The sequence below is a fragment of the Diadema antillarum genome, unplaced genomic scaffold, assembly GCF_040938485.1.
Source record: "Diadema antillarum isolate AM-2024a unplaced genomic scaffold, OU_Dant_1.0 scf00000165, whole genome shotgun sequence".
NCBI classification, from domain to species: domain Eukaryota; kingdom Metazoa; phylum Echinodermata; class Echinoidea; order Diadematoida; family Diadematidae; genus Diadema; species Diadema antillarum.
Window position 1 is genome coordinate 1,155,001 of NW_027271054.1, and position 20,756 is coordinate 1,175,756.

Below are 20,756 nucleotides of genomic sequence, written 5' to 3' on the forward strand. Positions count from 1 at the left end.
TTTTGGAAATGCTATTCAGTATTACACAGAGATTCCATTTACATTCAATTAGTGTACCACAGGTTTTGTTTAATCGGTTGTGGGAATGCGAAACTTTCCTTACATATATTATCATAAAATGTTTTTAGATAATTAACTTTACTTAAGGTATAAAGTTGCTATGGAATTTATTATGTAGCCCCTTCCCCATCTTCAGCTTATACTAAAGCCCAAGAGTAAACTGGTTAAGAATGTAACATCAGAAACCAACCGTTGATAAGCGGCGTATCGGCAATATACATTAACAATTACTAAGACTGCACCTTGCTATTATCTTCCACATAATTATGCCTAATTCCAAGTGTCCTATTTGCTTTAAAAGAAAAGTTAGTTCTGCAAATGCTCGTATAGCACCCACCAATCATTCATAAACACCACCTTGTTATCAATATTTCTCTCATGACACTGTGTACATTTTTATAACAACATGAAATAACCATGAATCTATAGTTTTGCATATCTTAGGATTAATAAGGTATAGGCTTATAACACCTCAATGACGCATTGAATTCTGATTAAGTGTTCATTGCTGCTTCCTCATCAGGCGCTTTTCACCACAAATCGAGGTACTGTCAGTGGCTACTTCCTCGCAGGGAGGTTCATGACATGGCTACCGGTATGTGATGCTTCTATTCCATATACACAGACGGCAGAACTGATATTGAAACTTTTTTTTTTCTCATCGCTCAAAAGTACTTCTGTTCTGTTGATGTAATTACAGTATAGCATGTAAATGTATATACAGTAACCTTGTGAATAAAGACAGCCAGTGTATAAAAGCAAATTAACAAAGTTGTCGTTCTACTTTTAAGACAGAAGGACATGCCAAGCTACAGTAAACGAAACAAGTCAATATTACTTTGATTGATGTAGGGGTATTGACACAATGAATACTAAATCTCTCCTATCACAATTGCTTTCTTTCAGCATTACTTGAGCTTCTATTTGTTTGTTTATTTGTTTTTGTATAGGTCGGTGCATCGATATTCGGCAGCAACATTGGCAGCGAACATTTCGTTGGACTTGCCGGGGATGCAGCCGCAGGAGGACTGACTCCGGGTGCCTTTGAGCTAAACGTATGTCAACGCCAAGATAACTATAGGATGACTCCATTTTGATATATGCACACTTTTTGTCCCTGATGTAATTTATTATGCTGATTTAATACAAGCAGCAACTTATGAAATGATATAAAACTGTATAACGAAATCAGTTAGTAACTCTTTTCCATCAATATCGCAGTTATGCTAACGAATTGTGATTAGGATTTGTCAGAGAGGTGCATTTACTCCTATTTATTTCATCATAGAATCCGTTATTTTCATTTCCACCATACTGATACATGGATGTTTCCAACGTCATTTTACGCAGCTTTAGCTATTATCATTTGTTTCTGTGTGCGACACTGTATACACTTCTTCTGTGAAATTATATCAACTCACATTTTCTGTTTTCTGCTGAAAGGAAACTGAACAAAAAAATCAAAAGAGTGCGAAAATTGTTTGAAATTCACTTAAATGTAAAACGTAAACATAAACATTAACAACACTATGAATATCATAATCATGTACATGTATGCTCAAAAGACAACGTAAAAGACAAAAACGCCTGACTTTACTCCGGGAGTAATGCAGCGTATACTCCTTGGTAAATACAGAAATAATCCAATCAGTTCATCGTGGCACAAATATCGGTGCTATAAAATAGATTCGTTGTTATACCAACAGAATGAAACCTTGGTTTCGCGAGATTAAAGAACAGCCTCCCTTATTGTCTAAATTTACGTTCAGATAATGGTCGTTTATATGACATGTATTGTCACCGCGAGACAAATTTAATTGTGTTCATAGTGTCCGATCAAAGGACATCTTTACGTGTTTGTCGATAAACACATCGAGAGTTTTACTGTCCTGTAAATATAATGCGAATCGTATCTTGTGTTAGAGATTGTAATAGGGGGCGAAAGATTCGTACTAGTTTTCATTTTTGGCATTAAATTTGCAAAGGATTCGCGACTCTTTAAAGCTCTGTATTTGGCAGCTATACCTTTTAACCTTAATTTCAAAATGTTATAGTGAAATCGATCAGCGCAAGAACATGTCATGCATCTACAGTTGACGAATCCATCGTCACCTCCACCTTGCATGAACGCAGCGGTAAGAGATGATACTATAGTGAATTACTCCCTTTCACAGTAAACGGAGCTACAAGCAATCTAAAAGTTGGTATTGTTACTCCCGCCTTGAAACACGACTAACAAAGATTAAAGCCACAATCTCTTGAAATAGACGTGGAAAAGGAGTCTTGCAAGGTGCTCACAACTTCCAACGACATCGTACGTTCACAATGTTTCTCTGAAGTCTTCGTTCCAGGAAAAAATGAAACAGATAAATGGATAAAGTAACATTTAAATGTTTTAACAGTAACGGGGGCCATGACAACACCAGGATAATCTGCTATTGAATCCAAATGGAAATAAATCCTAATCATCATCACCAACATCATCACTATCATTTCAATCATTATCATTGCCTTTATCATGATAATGTGCAACATAGCTTCAATAGCAATACGTCCATTTCTGCGGTTATATTTTTAAAACTTCAACAAGTGCAGTTCATAAGGAGAAATTCAAAAAGTAATTTTGACTTTAAAAATTATATGCATATGTTACATATTTTCATAAAGTTATTTGCGCGCGCAAGCGAATATATAGCTATTACAATATGACTAGCAAAAAAAAAGAGGGAGAGAAAGATAGAGAGGGATGGAAGAGAAGAAGAGATAAGAAGTGCAATGAGGAAGGGATGTAAGACAACAGGGTGTGCAAGTCTACATGACACGAATTTTGGACCTCATTTTATGACAGTGTTTGGTTACTGCCTTTCCTCTGTCTTCAGGCGCTGGGTCTTCTTCAACTCATGGGGTTCCTCTTCATCCCCGTCTACATTGCTTCAGGGGTAAGAAATGTACAGTCAAACATATTTCAGCGGCCACCTGTCTATAACGGCCACCTGCCGTATATGGCTACTAAAAACAATCGCATATCTGAGACAAATGCAGTTTTAAAGACTCTGTCTGTCACGGCCATCCGTCTCTAACGGCCACTTTTTTCGTCACCCTCGGGGCCGCTATAGGAGGTTTGACTGTAGCCGTACTAAATAATACGTAGTTTATAATAGGACATCGTTTATGATAATTAAGATAACAATATTGATGATTGTAATGACTGGCAAAAACACAATTAACATATACACAATTAGTGCTGTGCTTTACAATGTTCTGAGCCTTTTTTTCTTCAACTACATCTTTCTGCATAACGATCTGCATTGAAATTTCTCATCTGATTCGATAGTGAGATAAGAATATTATGAATGAAAGCCCAGTTCCATTTTGCCTGAAAAAAAAGGGTGATATAGTACTGTCTAGTAATGAAGTAACTCTTTAGTTTTGTTTTGGGCAAAACAGAGGTTATTAAGTAAGGAGATAACAGGGGAGATAACGGCCACCACTATATCGTATTGCCAAAATTCATCTCGAGCAAAGCTTGTACGATACCCAGGATGTAATAAAGGAAATTTAGCAATAATTGAGTCTAATTGTCGGTAAACACATTTCGTCTAAATTTACAGTGACCGAATGCTTTCTTTTGTTTCTCTCCGTTCACTCTTCCAGTGGCAACATTCTTAATTTCTTTGAACATGATTAACTTTTGAAGGACAGCTATGATATTGTGTGTTCCGATATTTCATTAAGTTTTCTCCCAGATAATAGTTGATACATATTTCAATACTGTGAAGTACTTTATATTCTTTGGCTCTGTTTTCTTCGCTGTCACCAGGTATGCACTTTACCGGAATTTATGATGAAGAGATTTGGAGGTCGGAGGATCCGAGTTTACCTGGCCTGCATGTCAATCTTTGTTTACATCGTAGCAAGGATCTCGGTAAGAATTTGAAATAATGATTCCCGCGGCTTTGCCAAAACCTACTTTATATCCAAAATACTCAATTCTGAGAGATACACGCCATAAAAACCAAAACAACAACAACAACAACAGAAGCGAGTATAATGTAAAGCATATCGTGTGCAACCGTAATGGCAAATGGACTGCGCAGTATCTGCTTGTTGTGTATTTAACGTCAAACTGTCAAACATGTAATTTACACGTGGAGAGTGATACTAGATATTAAGTTGGTAATATTTTTCAGTTTGTTTAATTTAAGAGCTATACGGACACGTGACGGATTTTAATGTGTTGGTATATCATGGCATCATCATTCTTTTATTTTTCGTTCTTCTTTTCACTTAACTCAGCTAATGTTTTTCCGTCGTTCAGTCATCAACAACATAACCTTCGTTTTCTATCAAAATTGCAGGTGGATCTCTATTCCGGAGCCCTCTTTATCCAACAGGCCTTGGGATGGAATCAATACCTGTCAATCGTATTGATCCTGGTGTTTGTTGGCATCTTTACCCTGACTGGTAAGTGAAGTTTCCATGGTTACAAAATATCAACCAGCATATAAGATTTCTTCTAAATGACAAGTCACATCGTCACTATCGGTGTCGAGGGACACCACGGGACAAGTTAATAACGGCAATAAAGCATTTTTGTTTGTCATTTCCAATACTTGTTCATGGTATGGTATTCTTATTGCAATCATAATTAATAATCATGACTGAAATAATATCATTATATAATAACATCTCGGCATCACTATTATAACTGCCAGCATGATTCTTCTTGTTTCCATCTAAGAGGTGAGGATGCAGTGATAGCACTTTCATCAAACCAAGCTCTTCCAATACATGTAATGGTATTTCATTTGAATTCAACCTAACGTTGCTATCATACTTTAGGCTAGGCAATGATTCAATTTAACCTTTTTTCCTATTTAAGTGTTGATTGCTAAGTTATTGAAATATGATAACAATTTGAAACGAAAGATACGAGACTGTATTTATTTCATTATATCAGAAAATGAAGGGAATTAAATTTGTGATTATCTCAGAGAAGGACTTGTCAGGATATGACATTATGGCCTAGGCCTACTCTGATTTGCTTGATATATGGTTGCGACTGATTTCACTAATAATATTTATTTCAATTCAATTCAATTCATTTATTTTCATTCGCATTGTTCCTCATTCATTCTCATATTTGAAGCTGTTTATATTTCTGTAACTTTCAAATTCCATAACTTCCATTCTTCGGGTCCAATTCTTTTTTTTTTTTTTTTAAAGTTACTACTCTTTGATATAATTTCTATCAAAGTCAACTTAAGAATGATATATGAAGTGTGCCTCAAGATTGTAGAAATGTGGGTTGATAAAGATCAATAACAATCAATCATAAATTCGTGTAGGCCTATCTACATTATATCTCAACGTTTTGTACTTTATTATCACAGGTGGGCTAGCTGCTGTTATGTACACGGACACAGTACAGGTGTTTATCATGCTGATAGGTGGATTCATCCTGATGATACTGAGTAAGTAGAACCCCGTTGTTCATATAGAGTTCCTCCTTTGGGTAGGCCTAAACATGCTATTGTAAAATATTTTAATCCGTATAATAACAATAATTATATATTTACCCTTGGACTCACTTTCAGCCCCCCTAAAACAAAACAAAACAAAAACACACACACGTACACATACACACACAAACAAACAAAAACCCCGAAAACTAACAACCAAGCTAACAGTCAAAGGAGTCTAATGTTGACTGAGTGTCATCGCCAAACAAAACTCAACCATTCATTCCCGTAGTCACATGAATTTTAGCAAACGATTTCACAATGAATGGACGCCTGCTCCACTCTGTCAACAAAGTTATCTCTCTGATGTTTAGTCTTATGAAAATTCAGTCACTTACTTTGGGCTTTCACCTCTCTGTGTCCTCAAGATAATCCATAATAATATCCTCAAAGCGTCTTGAAATAACAGAAACACAGCTATAACACCTTACGTTGTTGCATTTGATGTGATAGTGAGAAGACGATAACATGTGCCCCAGTATAGCCCTGCTTGTTGCCAGGATATTTGAAAATACGCGCTGCGTCATAGTGAAAAATGCGCGTAAACCCTGCTGGTGATGCACACCATGAGCGCAATGCCGATACGTATACTTTTGATAAGTACACTGGTGTGGTTTTTTTTTTTTCTTTTTCGTCAACAATCAAGGTGGCAATGAAAATGTCCAGTTTTTGTTGATGAGAAATATACAGTATGTATGTTTCCGCATGTACAAAAGCACTTGTTAGAGACTACGTGAGCCTGCCAAGACGGCTGCCCTTTGTCGTGGCCATATTCTACGTTTCTACCAGAGATAACAACGCAAATGTTTGAATGCAGACAGTCGTAGGCCTACGAGGAAATACAATTGAAACTCCCTGTACGTTGTAAATTTTACCTGCAATTCCATTACGATATCTAATTTGTCTCGTTTTGGTTTTCTTGCCCTCATTCCCATATCCAGGTTTCATAGAGATCGGCGGTTTCCAATCCCTTAAGGTCAAGTACTTTCAAGCCATTTCCAACGAAACACTTAATACTCCAAACTACACCTGTGGCTACCCCAATCCGAATGCATTCCAGATGCTCCGTGACCCGCACCCTTTCAACTCCGACTTTCCCTGGGTCGGTTTCGTCATTGGGCAGACTATGACGTCAATCACGTACTTCTGCGCAGAACAGGTGGGCAAGCGAGTTAAAGGTCATCATACTGTCTATATCACAAGGATGTCGCAGCGATCAGCAGCCATTTTGGCCACACAGTTTTTTTATGTTGATGAACTCTAAGTTGATATAAAGAGAGAGAAAAATATAATACAACAAAATCGTCTAGCTGCTGTTTCTAAATCCATCGATCACTCCAACCCCTGTGACAATGTGATGGATGCGTTTTACACAGAGTTGTAACATGTATAATGACCATTTGTGGGATATCTGCAGTATATACCACCACAACCTGTCGGATACTCCAGAAAGAACGATGCAATGTATACTACTTGATTCTTATTCTTATTCTTTCTTTGATAACTCAGATTAAAAGTGTTTTGGCTTTATGGTGTTTTGGCTTTGTTGCATGGAAATTAATGATATTAGAAAATATATATATGTTTAATCATAGATGCGAAAAGAGAAATGCCAACATGTGCGTATTCGGATGCATGCTCACTTTCTATGTATAATTACGTCAATGTTTCGATACCACGTGATGAAAGCACACAGGGTGTTATAACCAAGGAGTCATCACAGAACTCATCCTTTCCATGTCATTCCAAATACCGTCCAGGTGATGGTCCAACGAACACTGTCTGCTAAGAGTCTGTCCCACGCCCAGGGAGGCTGCATCTTCGCTGGTTACATCAAGATTCTTCCTCTCTTTATGATCGTCATTCCGGGCATGATCGCCAGGGTTCTCTATGCAGGTAGTATAAAGACTACATCCCTTGTAGATTGACTTCCAGCCTCCATGATATATCCAAGTAATTGAGACAGGTGACAGAACGGTTCCGACGGATTAGAACGATTTCCTCGGATATTTTGCAGTTGGTTTACAAATGGTCCGAAAAGAATATGTTTCTTAGCAAAGTGAATAATTGAGCGCTCATTGACTCGTGTTTCAATGTTAGCATTTCCTAATATCATTTCAGTAATGTTCTGTTCGTTAGAGGCATCTTTTCGTTCTGTAGACATGGTAATGGTGTCCATCGCAGTTGCCATGAGAAAATGATTGTACACGATTCGATTCGGGTGTAAATTTGGGGATATCAGATTGTAACCTTCAATTACTATATTTCTGTTCTATCTTTTCACCGTTCGGACAATATTTCCGGATAACCATTCTCGAACGTAGCAGTTTCACATTATCGTATCTTGTTGAAGCATCGACTATCAGATCACTACAGCAGTATTAGTGTGCTAAGTTAACAGATATTTGTAAGACACTTTTGACAGCAGGATTACCAAATATTATCATGCATGGTTTCTCTCGCTTGTCATTACAGATACCGTGGCCTGTGCCTCCGCCGAGACCTGCCTTGCCGCCTGCGGGAATCCCAAAGGATGCACCAACACCGCCTTCCCCAGTCTCGTTCTTGGAGTCATGCCATCAGGTACCATATGAAAACATATAGATAATGCCTTTTTACAGGTGTTATAAAACACGACATTCCGCTGGAATTATAACATTGATAAGATATTATATTTTCCCGAAGCGTGCAGCACCAAGAGAAATCAAAATTATAAAAATATTATTAAAGAGAGAGAGAGAGAGAGAGAGAGAGAAGGTGGATGTAGCAATGCCAAAACGTTCTGGAGGATTAGTCAAATTAAGTTACAACATAGTTGCTCACGACAAATTCGGCCCATAAGAGTACTGTAGATTATGAATATCTATCAATATGGAAAATTTTCTTTAAAATGACTTTGCATGCAAGTATTTAGATTTCTAAGATTTCCCGTGGCTTTACTTCAATAATCCACTCATACAAAGAAAATTTCAGTCGTGATCATATCAATGTTCGACAGGTCTTCGGGGGATGATGTTGGCCGTCATGCTCGCCGCCATCGTCAGCAGCCTGACGTCGTTCTTCAACAGCATCAGCACTCTCTTCACCGTCGACATCTGGCTCTATTTCAGACAAAAGTTCGCCGGCAAAGAGCCTTCGGTTAGAGAACTCATGATTGTCGGAAGGTTGGTGTCAATTTAGACGACTCAAGTACTCTCTCCTTCAGAACCATCGATCTAAAAGGGATGGGGTGGGGGTAGGGCTATCATCAACCAGAAAAAAAAAGTCATACAATAGAATCTGAGATCACTATCAAAGTCATCATGTTATGCATTGAAGTGAACTCAAGTGAACATACATAATTTGTGACGTACGTTGCTTACTACTGTATGTACCATCATCATTTTTTGCATTTCGTGAAATAACAGGTGTATATGTATTCACTGTGTAATCACAATTTGTCTTATACTCTTCAGAGTGATCGTGGTCGTGATGGTCGGTCTCAGCATCTGCTGGATACCCGCTATCGAATTGCTCCAGGGTGGTGACGGTTTGAACCGCTATTTCACCCGGATAGCCGGCCGAATCACACCGAGTGTTTGTGCTGTCTACCTGCTAGCCATACTGTGGCCCAGGGCAAACGAAATGGTGAGGAGTTTTTCGTTGTCGTTGTCGGATTCTTTTGTTTTTCACAGCGTGGCGCTGCCTAGTTTCTAGTTTTTATTATTGTTGAGGATAGTGCGCTCCGTCTATCACTGTGGTTACAGGGTAGGCTTCCTTAAGTAGCTGTGTTTATTTCGGTTGTAAAATTCATAATATTCAATGCAGTAAAACAATACGATTTCACATAGAACGGAAAGAAAAATACATGGCGGGAAGCCCATCATCAGTAGTGACAGTGATTGTCACTTATGGTCTTCCATGGGGCCCCTTCTTCTTCTTCTTTTTCTCCTCCTCCTTCTTCTTCTTCTTCTTCTTCTCCTCCTCCTCCTCTTTCTTCCTTTTTCTTCTTCTTCTTCTTCTTCTTCTTCTTTTTAAAGATACTAGTCAAAGACCAAGGGAGAAAATCTCGAGGTGGACTTACTAGTATAGTGTTGGATTTTGTCACCATCGGGATTTAATCGTTACAAACTGCATTTCTGTTGTTCATATTTGGTAACCGGCGTGGTTGAACCAAGTTATCACATTGCAACGAAGTATGTACTGGCATTCCGATTCCTGTGCAATACAAAGAACACTATCTATACGTAAATACACTGAATTCACTTCGTTGCCCTGTGACACTTACACTATGAGGACACCGTGTAAAGCACGCACTGTAAATGCTTGCCGTGGTCAAAGGTGTGGCAAGCATACACGTTCGCGAGTTCTGTCTTTTTTTTTTCATTTCCTTTGCCATTATACATGTGTTAAAATGTATATAGAAAACTTTGAATATCGATTGTTGTTTGTGTTCATTGTACCTTTCATTGAGATATGAAATTGTGATGAGAGATGACGGTGTGTTTGCATCGTCATGATTATTTCGGTACAATGTAATGTCAATGGAAACAAAAATCTTATATAGGCCTATGGCATAGACTAATAAAGATTAATGAATGATGAATGAATATCATCATGCAAGCATAAAAAGGCATCAATATTCAGATTTATTGATCTAAAAGCAGATATCTGAGAATGTCTTTTCACTTGTGGACTGCGCTTCCTGCTTGTCTTATTGATCAAAGTGTGATTGGCACGACACATTCTATGCGAGCAGAGTAAGTTGAGCCACACAATATCCACAATAGAAGGATGATTGTTAGATTTTAACAGTCGCAGAAAAGTACCAACTATACGTCACAGTCATTCAATCTGAAAAATGAAGAGGTGTGTGTACCCATGGTGACCGATGGTAAGAGTGATTAATATGATAGTATGGAACTTTTATTCACAGGGCACGTTCTGGGGGCTGATCGCCGGCGCCTTTACCGGCTTCACCCGGTTAATTCTGGATTTCATCTGGCCAGCGCCGGTTTGCTGGGAGGAGGATAACCGGCCCTATATCCTAAAGATGCACTACTTCTATTTTAACATGATTCTCTTCGCCGTTGTCTTCACTGTCGACATTGTCGTTAGTCTTCTTACTGAGCCGCCTCCTCCTGAAAGGGTAAGTGAACAACCTCAAAACGAAAGGGATGATTAACCCGTTGAGGATGAGTCCCGAGTATACTCGGGCAGGTGTCTATGGGAATTGCGTGTTGTAGCGAAATCAAACCGTCCTCAACGGGTTAATTGTGCGGCCCACCTTCAAACCGCAAGAAAAAAAGAAGAATAATACAGTCAAAACTGAAGGGATATCCTAGTAGGATGCCCCATTAATTTTGGAACTTTATATCATGGCCCTGTGTCAAAGTAAAATGAATATTTATACTGATCTATCAGGGCGATGGGTGCTCTCTCCTAAACGGTAGTTTAACGGTAGTTTCTCAAAATGACTAGCATAAACTTCGGCAAACTGATCAGCACGGCACATTCTGTCATATATAAGATCACATCTGGTTAAAGAATGCAGACATGAAGTGTAGATGCGTTTTTGTTTCAGATATACATGGATCTACAGAAAGGTTGACTTTGAGATCTTTTTCCTTCTTATTTGTTCTTTCTTGTGGTGAAGCTGATTCGAACAACGTTTTGGACTCGATTCAGCAAGGCAAAGAGATCAGACGAACAGGAATTCGAAGACGACGACGACTCTGGGGATGGGAAAGACGATGTCCAGACAATGGAAATGAAAGTGCCGACGGAGCAGGGGACGGAGAAGGTAGATACGACGGCCACACCCACGGACGGAGGTACGACCAGGCCAATAATTAGACTGCATTCAATGCAATACAGTAACTGTTATCTACTTGTGGTTAAGGTTCAGTGGACTATATTATTCCTCAAATATTACATTACCTGTTTGATACACGTTGAATCTTTGTCTCACAATGTTAGCATTAATTGTCATGTCAGCTTGATGGTAAAAATACAACGAATTTAGCCTGCGTTTGTTCAAGGAGTTGTACGTACCTCTAAAATCGACATTAAACATTATGTTAATGGCTGATGGAGCATAATTATTCACTTTTGTGATGTTATACTTTACCTAAATAAAGTAATGTCAACGTCATCGTCATAGCGAGAGCAGTACAATGCGAAGAAGACACATAAAACAAAACAAAACAAAACAAAACGTTACGTCAGATTGTCAGATACAACTCGAACCGAAATCGACATTTCTCTTGACTGCAGCACAAGTCATAAAATAGCTAACTACACTAGTTTCTGCGTTACATTCTCAATGTCCACTTTACATTCTGTGTGTTTTTCATCTCAAAGATGTTTCAGTTGCAGCTGAAAAAGGACAACTGTATCGCGCCCTCTCTTGGTTCTGTGGGTACGAGGCGGATAGCGAAGACAACCAACGCAAGGCGAGGCAGCAGGAGAAACGAATCCGCGAAATCACTACGTCGATTGAGCAGGATCCGAGAGCAAAAACGTTTATTTACGTCAACATGGCAATCCTGCTAGGAGTCAGTGTCTTTCTCTACACTTTCTTTTCCACTGATTGGATCTAAATTGCTGACCGGGGTTGATACATATTGTCCATCTCAGCACAATAACAAAAGAAATGCATACATGTATTATTATGTTGTTGGTCAGTGGCGCACGGTCAGTGGGCTTGTTCCTCGTTGCAGAGGATGGTCGCTCTCCATATTTCTATGCACTCAGAAAAGCGTCGACAGATTTTGGATCTTGATATTCGGCGGCTTCGATGTTTTCCCAATTTAGAAAAGGATATGTGTGTTTTATATCGCAATTTGGAGGTCCTATTTAACGAAAAGTTTTTTTTTTTTAATTTACATTTTGATCGTCATTGTATTATAGAGGTCCTAATTCACAAAATAGGTTTTCGACATGAACCACTTTATGTAGGTCCCTTTAGTGTTTGATTATTAAATTCTTTTAAATCTGACTTGTGTTTAACTGAGCATGATTTTGTATAGCCATGTATATAAGTATTCTTTTGTTGCTATTTTGCAACTAGAGTATTGCAAGCATTTATTCCGTAACGCCATTCAAGCTGTTAAAGCTATATGCTTGTTATCGTGTCAAATTACGCCATTTAGGATATCTGACGCATCCGGTGACGTCATTTAGGGTATGTTTGACAAGTGTGACGCCATGTAGGGAGTACAAATTTCATTTGACGTAATATGTCATTAAGGGTTAATTTCCTAGATGTTTGGGCGGTAGTGGACAGCATCTGAGAGTGAACCACGTGATTCTCATGTGGTGCATTTCCTTGATATTTGCTGTAATTTACTTTACATTCTGAAAACTTTTTTGAACTGTACTCATTTTGTATAGCTACTGAGTATATAAGTTTAGTTTTTGCTTGAAGATGATGCCCATTTAACCACGGTTCGTTTTCAGTTTCATTGCTTGATATCTCATTTTAAGTAAGAAGGTTTATACATGTAGTAACATTTTACACTAACCGAGAAGCTCAAATTGGAGTTGATTCGATATCATCAAGTTCAGTAGTCTACGTCTGTGTGTTGACTTCATACTTAAGCTGCGTTTTCTGGCTGCATTCAGATACACGTAATGAAAACTCCCCAAACTGTCCGAACTATTGCTGCAGAAACTGTGCTTTGATTAACAGCAGAAGGAACAATCGCTTTCATAAAATTTGGTAATATTTGAGTCCTGTATTTCTTTTCCTTCGTGCAGTATCAGTGGCAGGTAGTAGACGCGTTAGATATAGCAATATTTGCTTATTGACTTGTGCTCAAAGACATAGTAAGATACAGGCTGGATTCTTGTTTGCTGTAACTCATTCCATCGGTGTTTTGAGACTACATTTGTACGGAGAAAGTACACATGTGAAGCAAACTCTTCAGGAAACATACTCACAACAACCTCACTGATCTTGTGACCGTGCTTGTCAATTTGAATTTTGGATTCCGCGACCTCGAAAATCCACGGTATACTTTCATCAAGGAGCTTTGAAGCTCCTTGCTTTCATCAAATTCGTATCCCATTCACGTCCCGTAACAAAGTGTTTGTTGTAGCGTGACGCACCCACAGGTGTGTTTTTACGGGGAGGTGAGAGGTCATCTCACCTCTGGTTTTTAACAGCGTTGTTTCACTGTGTACAAAAGCAAACTGCGCCCCACTACTCCGCTGGTTGACTGCAGTGTGTGAGCCGGTATTGTGGAAAGAAGATATAAATACAGGCCTCTCTAACTCGAGCTGTGTGTGGAAAACTTATGCTTGCATGAAGCAGCTACTGTGTCTGAAGGTAATTGAAAACGAATATCTAATACTGCCGTGTAGTGCTTACTCGATTGTGTATATACAATGTCAACAATATCCGTATGTGCTAGGTGTGTAACTTTTGTGGTGATAATACAGCAGAAGTAGTTGTACAATTCAGTGCAAGGTGCATAATCATTTACCATCGTCATTGTTGCATATGCTCTTGCTGATTTTATCATTGTAAACATTAGTATAGTATTATGTGTATTTGGTATAACACGCTGATCATTCATTGTCCAACTGTATAGCCTAATATGACTTGATTTGATAGCATATTAGTCAACTTGTTTATCAATTAAGAATGAACAATAAAGACACAATGACGAAGACAGCGCAACTGCCTGCCCATTTCGTTATTGTTGTAATAAACTCTGTACGTAAACATTTATTTTAATCGTTTGGTAAACAGGAATAAAAAACATGTTCTTTTTGGAGGAAGGAGGACGTCACGGGAAGGTCATCAAATACGGAAGCTCCACCGGTGCCGGTGATATTAGCGGCTTGTTGAAACTCACCGACATGACTGCGACTTCATGAAACCTGGAAAGACACCGAGGTGTTGTTTGTTGTGTGTGTGTTTTTTTTTAATCAGACATTAAAAGGCCTTCCTGTCACGAACAAGGTGACTCTCGTACAAGTCCTACCTCCAAACAATCCCTCAGAGCTGATTATCACCAAACCTCTACTCACCTTCTTGTCCTCAACCTAAAGCAAAGTGCCAGAAAGCGTTTAGAGAAGTAACCTTCTAGCTCTGCCAATAAAGACGGCACGTAGGCGAGTTTGAACAATACTATCCTCCGCACCTAGCAAAAAAAAAAAAACAATTCACATTCTTCCAGAGCAGCCAAGGATGCAAAATACAGCACTGTACTGAAAAATGGAACTGACGGACAGACATACTCGGTTCTTTGATACAGTTTTCGATAAATCTGTGATACTTGTGCGAAGTCACTGTGCCAAGTAAAAACAAAAACAAAACAAAAAACAACCCAGGGGCAAACAACAAAACAAACAACAACAACAAATTAGGAGGTCATTGTGCCAATTACAAAAAGAAAAAAAACAGCAATCAAACAAGCAAAATATATAGAGAATCATCGAAATGCCAACAGTTTGGGCTTTTGATTGCTTTTCTTCCGTCAAAAGAAAGATCATCAGTGGTTTGACAAACAGAATTCAGTGGATGTATACCATAAAGTACTCATGTTAACAGTCTATAGATCAAAATCTATTCTATTCGACATGAAAAAATATGAGCCCTCCATGGTGGACAGATGATGAGTTAGCTACCTTCAGTCGGTAACGCGTCTGCCTCACGATCCGAAGGACCCAGGTCCGATTCTCGAGTCCCACCGAGCATTGTTGTGTGTAAGCATACCGTCCCCTCTATGGAGTAAGAGGCAAAACACTCGGATAGGGCATAAAATGGAGGTCTCGTGTGTGAGAGAGTCACAACTCATACACGTAAAAGATCCCGCTTCACTTATTCATCGCAAAGAGCCGGGTGTTTAACCCGGTGAAGTGGTCCCGCCTTACATCCAACTGGACCCCACGGAAGACCAGCTATTGCAGCTGAATATGGGCCATCCAGACTTTGTCAGATGGAAATGAAACAAACAAACAAAGCCCTCGGCTAACAGTCATAGTGTAAAGATGTACAGTAGATCTGAAACAAACAAAAAATCGTTGGCCACTTCTCAACTTCTCAACTTTGTGCGGGATTATGTGAGATAGTTTTCTTGTTTGTATCATTCACACCATTGATAACTTAGAAGTACCTGTAGTAGAATGGTTGATAGTTTCATCACAATAATGAAAAATACGTCCCTTTATCTGCCTTAAAGAATAATCATTTAATCACCAAGTGCTGTGGGCATTTGTAGAAGCTAATCATCGTTTATGGTGCGTTCCCACTGCCGATCAGATCAACTCGATCAAACCCGATCATGCTTTTTTAGCCTGGTCGGGCTCGCTCGGCATTGGTATTCGGGGTCGATCTACCTTGATCGGCATCGCTCCTGCTCCCTTCACGATAATTTTGGACATGTCCAAAATATTCGAGTAGGAAGCCCGAACACCAACAGCTCGGGTAGTGATCGAGAAGAGATCGAGCTGATCGGGAATCGGTCGTGTAGAAATCTAGTGTGGTCGGGACGGATTTTTCCCCGAGCTCAGTTCCCGATCATCTCGAGTTATACTCGAATGCTACACGATTGATTTCAGATCATCTCGATTCAGGATTCATCAGTTTCATGAATAACTCGACCGCTACACGACCGATATAGGACTGCTATCGATTGATACTCGACTAAACTCGATCATGCTTCGACCGGCACTCGATCAAATACCGAGCACTTTTGACAGTGGTTGCAGCAGGTGCAGACGTACTTTCTTAGCACTCATTTATCGCTCAGGTATTAAGAAAAAATATATACAGTCCTTGATCACGTTAAAAAGTTAAATGTCGTCAGTATCTTCAGCCACTCCTGGCCCACTGAAGAAAAGAAAAGGGCCACGAAGAGAGAAAAGACAACAAACCATAAACAGCAGACATGGCAGAATTCGACTCTCCAGGCAAAAATACCAGAGTAGTATATCTATGTACCCGTTCGACCCACGGTGGAGCCGGTGGAGCCGGTGGAGCTCCACCTTGACGTCATAATTGAATATGCATAAGATGGCGTCATACATGAATATGTATGATGTCATTATTTGCTGGTAGGATAAGATAGCGTTAATAAGGGGGGAAATGAGCCCATCCTTTAGATAAGATTATGAATGGTTGATGGTGTTGTGGAGCTGTCAGGGCCTGTCTTTGTGAATATGTACGAGGTTAATGATGTCGTGATAATTATGAAAGCTTGACGGTGTTATGGAGCTGTCAGAATTTTTTCTTTTTTGTGTGTGAATATGTACGAGGTCGATGATGTCGTATGTTGATTAATTCTCGACTATGTAAATCAGCTTGCCACGAATGTGAATCTAAGCGTGGAGCCTTGCGTATGGCGAACGATGTGACATTTTTTTTTTTCTAAAGGAAAGTGAGTGTGGAGCCTTCAGGGCTGTGACTATAATATGTGGGTGGCTACATTTGCTTTTTTTGTTTTGTTTGTTTGCTTGTTTTAGGAAGGTAAGTGTGGAGCCTTCAGGGCTGTGACGTGGAGCGCTACATTTGCTTTTGTTTTGTTTAAAGTTTGTTTTAGGAAGGTAAGTGCGGAGCCTTGAGTGCTGTGACTATAATGTGGAACGTTACATTTATTTCGTTTCTTAGAGGAAAGGATGGGAGTTCAAGCTGTGGAGCCTGATGCATATGCATGAGGCCATGATATTGCCGATGATTTACCAGTGAATATGTAAATTAACTTATCATGAATGCAAACCCATCGTTCGTGGAACTTTTACAAGCAGTGCGACTAGTGTGACGTGGAGCGCTACATTTGCTTTTTGTTTGTTTGCTTACTTGTTTATTTAGGAATTTAAGTGTGGAGCCTTATGAGTGCTGTGACCATGACGTGTGGAGCGTTACATTTATTTCGTTTCTTAGAGGAAGGATGGGAGTTCAAGCTGTGGAGCCTGATGCGTATGCATTAGGCCATAATATTGCCGATGATTTACCAGTGAATATGTAAATTAACTTATCATGAATGCAAACCCATCGTTCGTGGAGCCTTTACAAGCAGTGAGACTCGTGTGATGTGGAGCTCTACACTGCTTTCTGTTTGCTTGCTTGCTTGCTTGCTTGCTTGTTTAGGAAGGTGAGCGTGGAGCCTTGAGAGCTGTGATTGCGACATGTGGAGCGTTACATTTATGTCGTTTCTTAGAGGGAGGGTGGGAGTTCTAGTTGTGGGGCCTGATATATTGTATTTAATGTATCGAAGCAATAGTTTTGTCGATGATTTATCGTTGAATATGCAAATTAACCTACGATGAATGCAAATCCATCGTTCGTGGAGCCCTTACAAGAGCTCCATCACATGTGGAGCGCTACCTTTGTGATTGTTGTCTTTGTTTTGTAAAGGTGAGCACTATGTGGAGCCTTATGAGAATGCATGAAGCCGTATTATCACCGATGACGTATTCGTAAAAAATATGCAAATCAGCGTGCCACGAACCTGAATATTTGTTGCGTGGAGCCTTTGCAAGCGCCGTGACCATAAGATGTGGAGCGCTCCGTTGTAGTTGTGTTTATCTTGGAATGTGAGTGTGTATGAATTTTGACAAGGTGTCGGAGATGTGGAGGGCTGTTTGTTGTTGTCTTTCTTTTTAGGAAGGTGAGGGTGGAATCTTTTACAATCGCCATGACAGGATGCGGAGCGCGACATTTGTTGTTGTTTTTGTTGTGTGTGTACTTTGTTTTTTTTTTGTTTTTTTTTTGTTTGTTTTTGTTTGTTTGTTTTTTTTAGAAAGGGTAAGCGCTCTGCGGAGCTAAACGAATGAGCTGTAGTGACGATTTTATTCGTGAACGTGTCACTCAGCTTTCAACGAAATTGTAGCGTGGAGCCTCGTATATGAGGTATCGTGCAGCAAAATGATCTTCATTATTGCCCGTTCATATTGTAGAATGGATAGGATACGTCGCATATATACATTTTTGAAGTTTATGAGGGGATAACGGGTCATGATGTAGCCTTAATGAATAACAATATACTCGGAAGTTTTAAATGCCTCGAATCTTTTGCGTTAGAATTAGGCAGGCTACATACACGAAGAAAGATAGAAAAAAAATGATAATCGTGTCAACCGATTCATAGACGTACGCGGTATACATGTATAGCTATTCAAATTAGAAACCACGTGTTTACAAACGAACCTAGTTGTTGTTTTATAATGATATAAACTACTTTGGTAAGCAAAAATTATATATGCAGTTTACTCTATGAACAACAGGAATGAAACTCCTCAACGCATGCGATTTACATAATATTCAAATTACAAACCAATTATCTATACAAACGGATCCATTTGTTGTTGTTATTGTTGTTAAAATAATATGACTCGCTTTGGTAAGCAAAAATTATAAACACATTACTCTATTTGCAACACAAACAAAATCTTAGCTCATGAGCGCATCACTTAAATCGAAGAATATATTCAGTATGTTTACATAGTTCGCATGTTGTTGGATGTGAATCCATGACTTTATCCAGTATTTCACTCGATTATGCGTGACAATGACATAACAATTGAACGCGAACACCACGCGTGAAGTAGACTACCAGTAATTTTTGATAGTGATGCGTGTTTTGATCAACCTTTGATTGTGCAAGCTTGTGTAACCAATAAAGGCGAAGGTTTGAAAGTGCCCTGTGCGCATTAAACGCAGTAGTACATGTATCTTTGGTACAGTGGCCAGTTAAGTCGATGGTATTACGTAACCCGTAGGAAATGACTGGTCTCTATGGAGTGGGGCGGGAAATTTAAAACTTCCTTTACTCGACTTCAGGTTCATTCGGCCTTTACATGGGTGTTGAGTGTATCGCTCACATTTCCCATAGATATTCACAGTAAGCAAGCAAGCTGGTGCCAGAAACCATCTCCATGAAGTGGGGCGGGAGATTTGAATTTCCTTTACTCGAGTTCACGTTCACTCGGCTTTTGGTGGCTGTGGAGCATATCACTTGCAATATCGACATATTCAGAGCGAGCAATTTTTACTGCGACGTTGTAATTGAATTTTCCTCTGAACTTCAATACAATAAAAACAAAAACAAAACAAAACAAAACAAAACAAAATAGAGCAAAACAGAACAAAACGCTAGAGCTTGAGGGAATTCATCATTGTATCGTACCAAGCTGAATAAACAGTAGAGATGATTATACATGTCTGTTATTATCGAGTTATGATATCAGATAGATAACTCTCGTTGTATTCCCCGACAAAAGCATGGGATTGACGCATTTATTCGTAGTCGAGATTTTTGTTAAGAGGTGGTTATTTTCGTTTCGTGGTTTGTTTTTTGTAGTTTGGTCGGTTTGATATACTACACCGAAAACGAAGAAGTTTTTTTTTTTTCTTGAAACATTAGCCCGTTTTCTTCATTTAATTTTGCGGACGTTTACATCGTGCACGATAATATGAAGAATGATTTTGTTCGCGAATGAGAATGTATTTGCATTTCTCGCATTCATTTGTGTTTTATGTGTAAGCAATTTTAGTTGCTACCTGTGCGTTGCGATATATGATCTGCGAGGTTTTCTTTCTGCTGAGTTGTGTTTTTCCTGCGATAGATCTTTGGTTTATGATAGCTTTGTTTACCGACCATTCTTTTTTTTTTCTAACGTGCGTGTAATTCAGGTTGTATTACAGTTTCCACTTCAATAATCCTTGTATATTAAGCTTTGCATTAATTCGACAGTGTTTAAATGTAAGACAGTTAAGTGAAGCTCGCAAATGTTGTGAAAAAGTTTTTGTGTATTCACAACTTCAAGTATTTTACTTGAGCGTGCATGAGACTATCATTTAACTAACAGCGTGACTACAATACGTGAGCAAGACTACCAGTCATTTTCATAAAGGTATGGGGTCCTATATACAGTGTTTTGGTTGGCCATTGAAGGTTTGGAAGTGCCTGTTAATACATAACGCAGTGGGGGATCTGTGTACAGAGGCCAGAAATCATTCAAGCGTGGCAGTATTACGTAACCGTAGGAAATTACCACTCTGCGTAATGTGGGGCGGGAGTTATAATCTTCCTTTACTCGAGACGAGGTTCATTCGAGCTTTGGCAGCTGTGGAGCGTGGACCTCTGGAAGTTCAAGAAAGAAGTGTGTTTCTACTCATGTTGTGTAATCTTTGTTGATTACACCGGCCCGATGTTCTTACAGTAATAGAATACTAAAGCCACC

General features: G+C 39.2%; 1 protein-coding gene across 1 annotated transcript in view; it reads left to right on the forward strand.

Annotated features, from left to right (window-relative positions):
* Nucleotides 1–12,163, forward strand: part of LOC139722450 (sodium/glucose cotransporter 4-like) — a 12,569-nt gene extending 406 nt beyond the window's left edge. Inside the window, exons 2-15 of the mRNA XM_071633744.1 lie at nt 584–655; nt 1,011–1,115; nt 2,940–2,999; nt 3,881–3,985; nt 4,419–4,524; nt 5,454–5,534; nt 6,524–6,741; nt 7,343–7,478; nt 8,058–8,165; nt 8,581–8,746; nt 9,038–9,209; nt 10,498–10,710; nt 11,218–11,363; nt 11,938–12,163. Of these exons, the coding sequence (XP_071489845.1) occupies nt 584–655; nt 1,011–1,115; nt 2,940–2,999; nt 3,881–3,985; nt 4,419–4,524; nt 5,454–5,534; nt 6,524–6,741; nt 7,343–7,478; nt 8,058–8,165; nt 8,581–8,746; nt 9,038–9,209; nt 10,498–10,710; nt 11,218–11,363; nt 11,938–12,163 (1,914 nt within the window). The remainder of the gene's footprint in view (nt 1–583; nt 656–1,010; nt 1,116–2,939; nt 3,000–3,880; nt 3,986–4,418; nt 4,525–5,453; nt 5,535–6,523; nt 6,742–7,342; nt 7,479–8,057; nt 8,166–8,580; nt 8,747–9,037; nt 9,210–10,497; nt 10,711–11,217; nt 11,364–11,937) is intronic.
* The last annotated feature ends 8,593 nt before the right edge of the window (nt 12,164–20,756 follow it).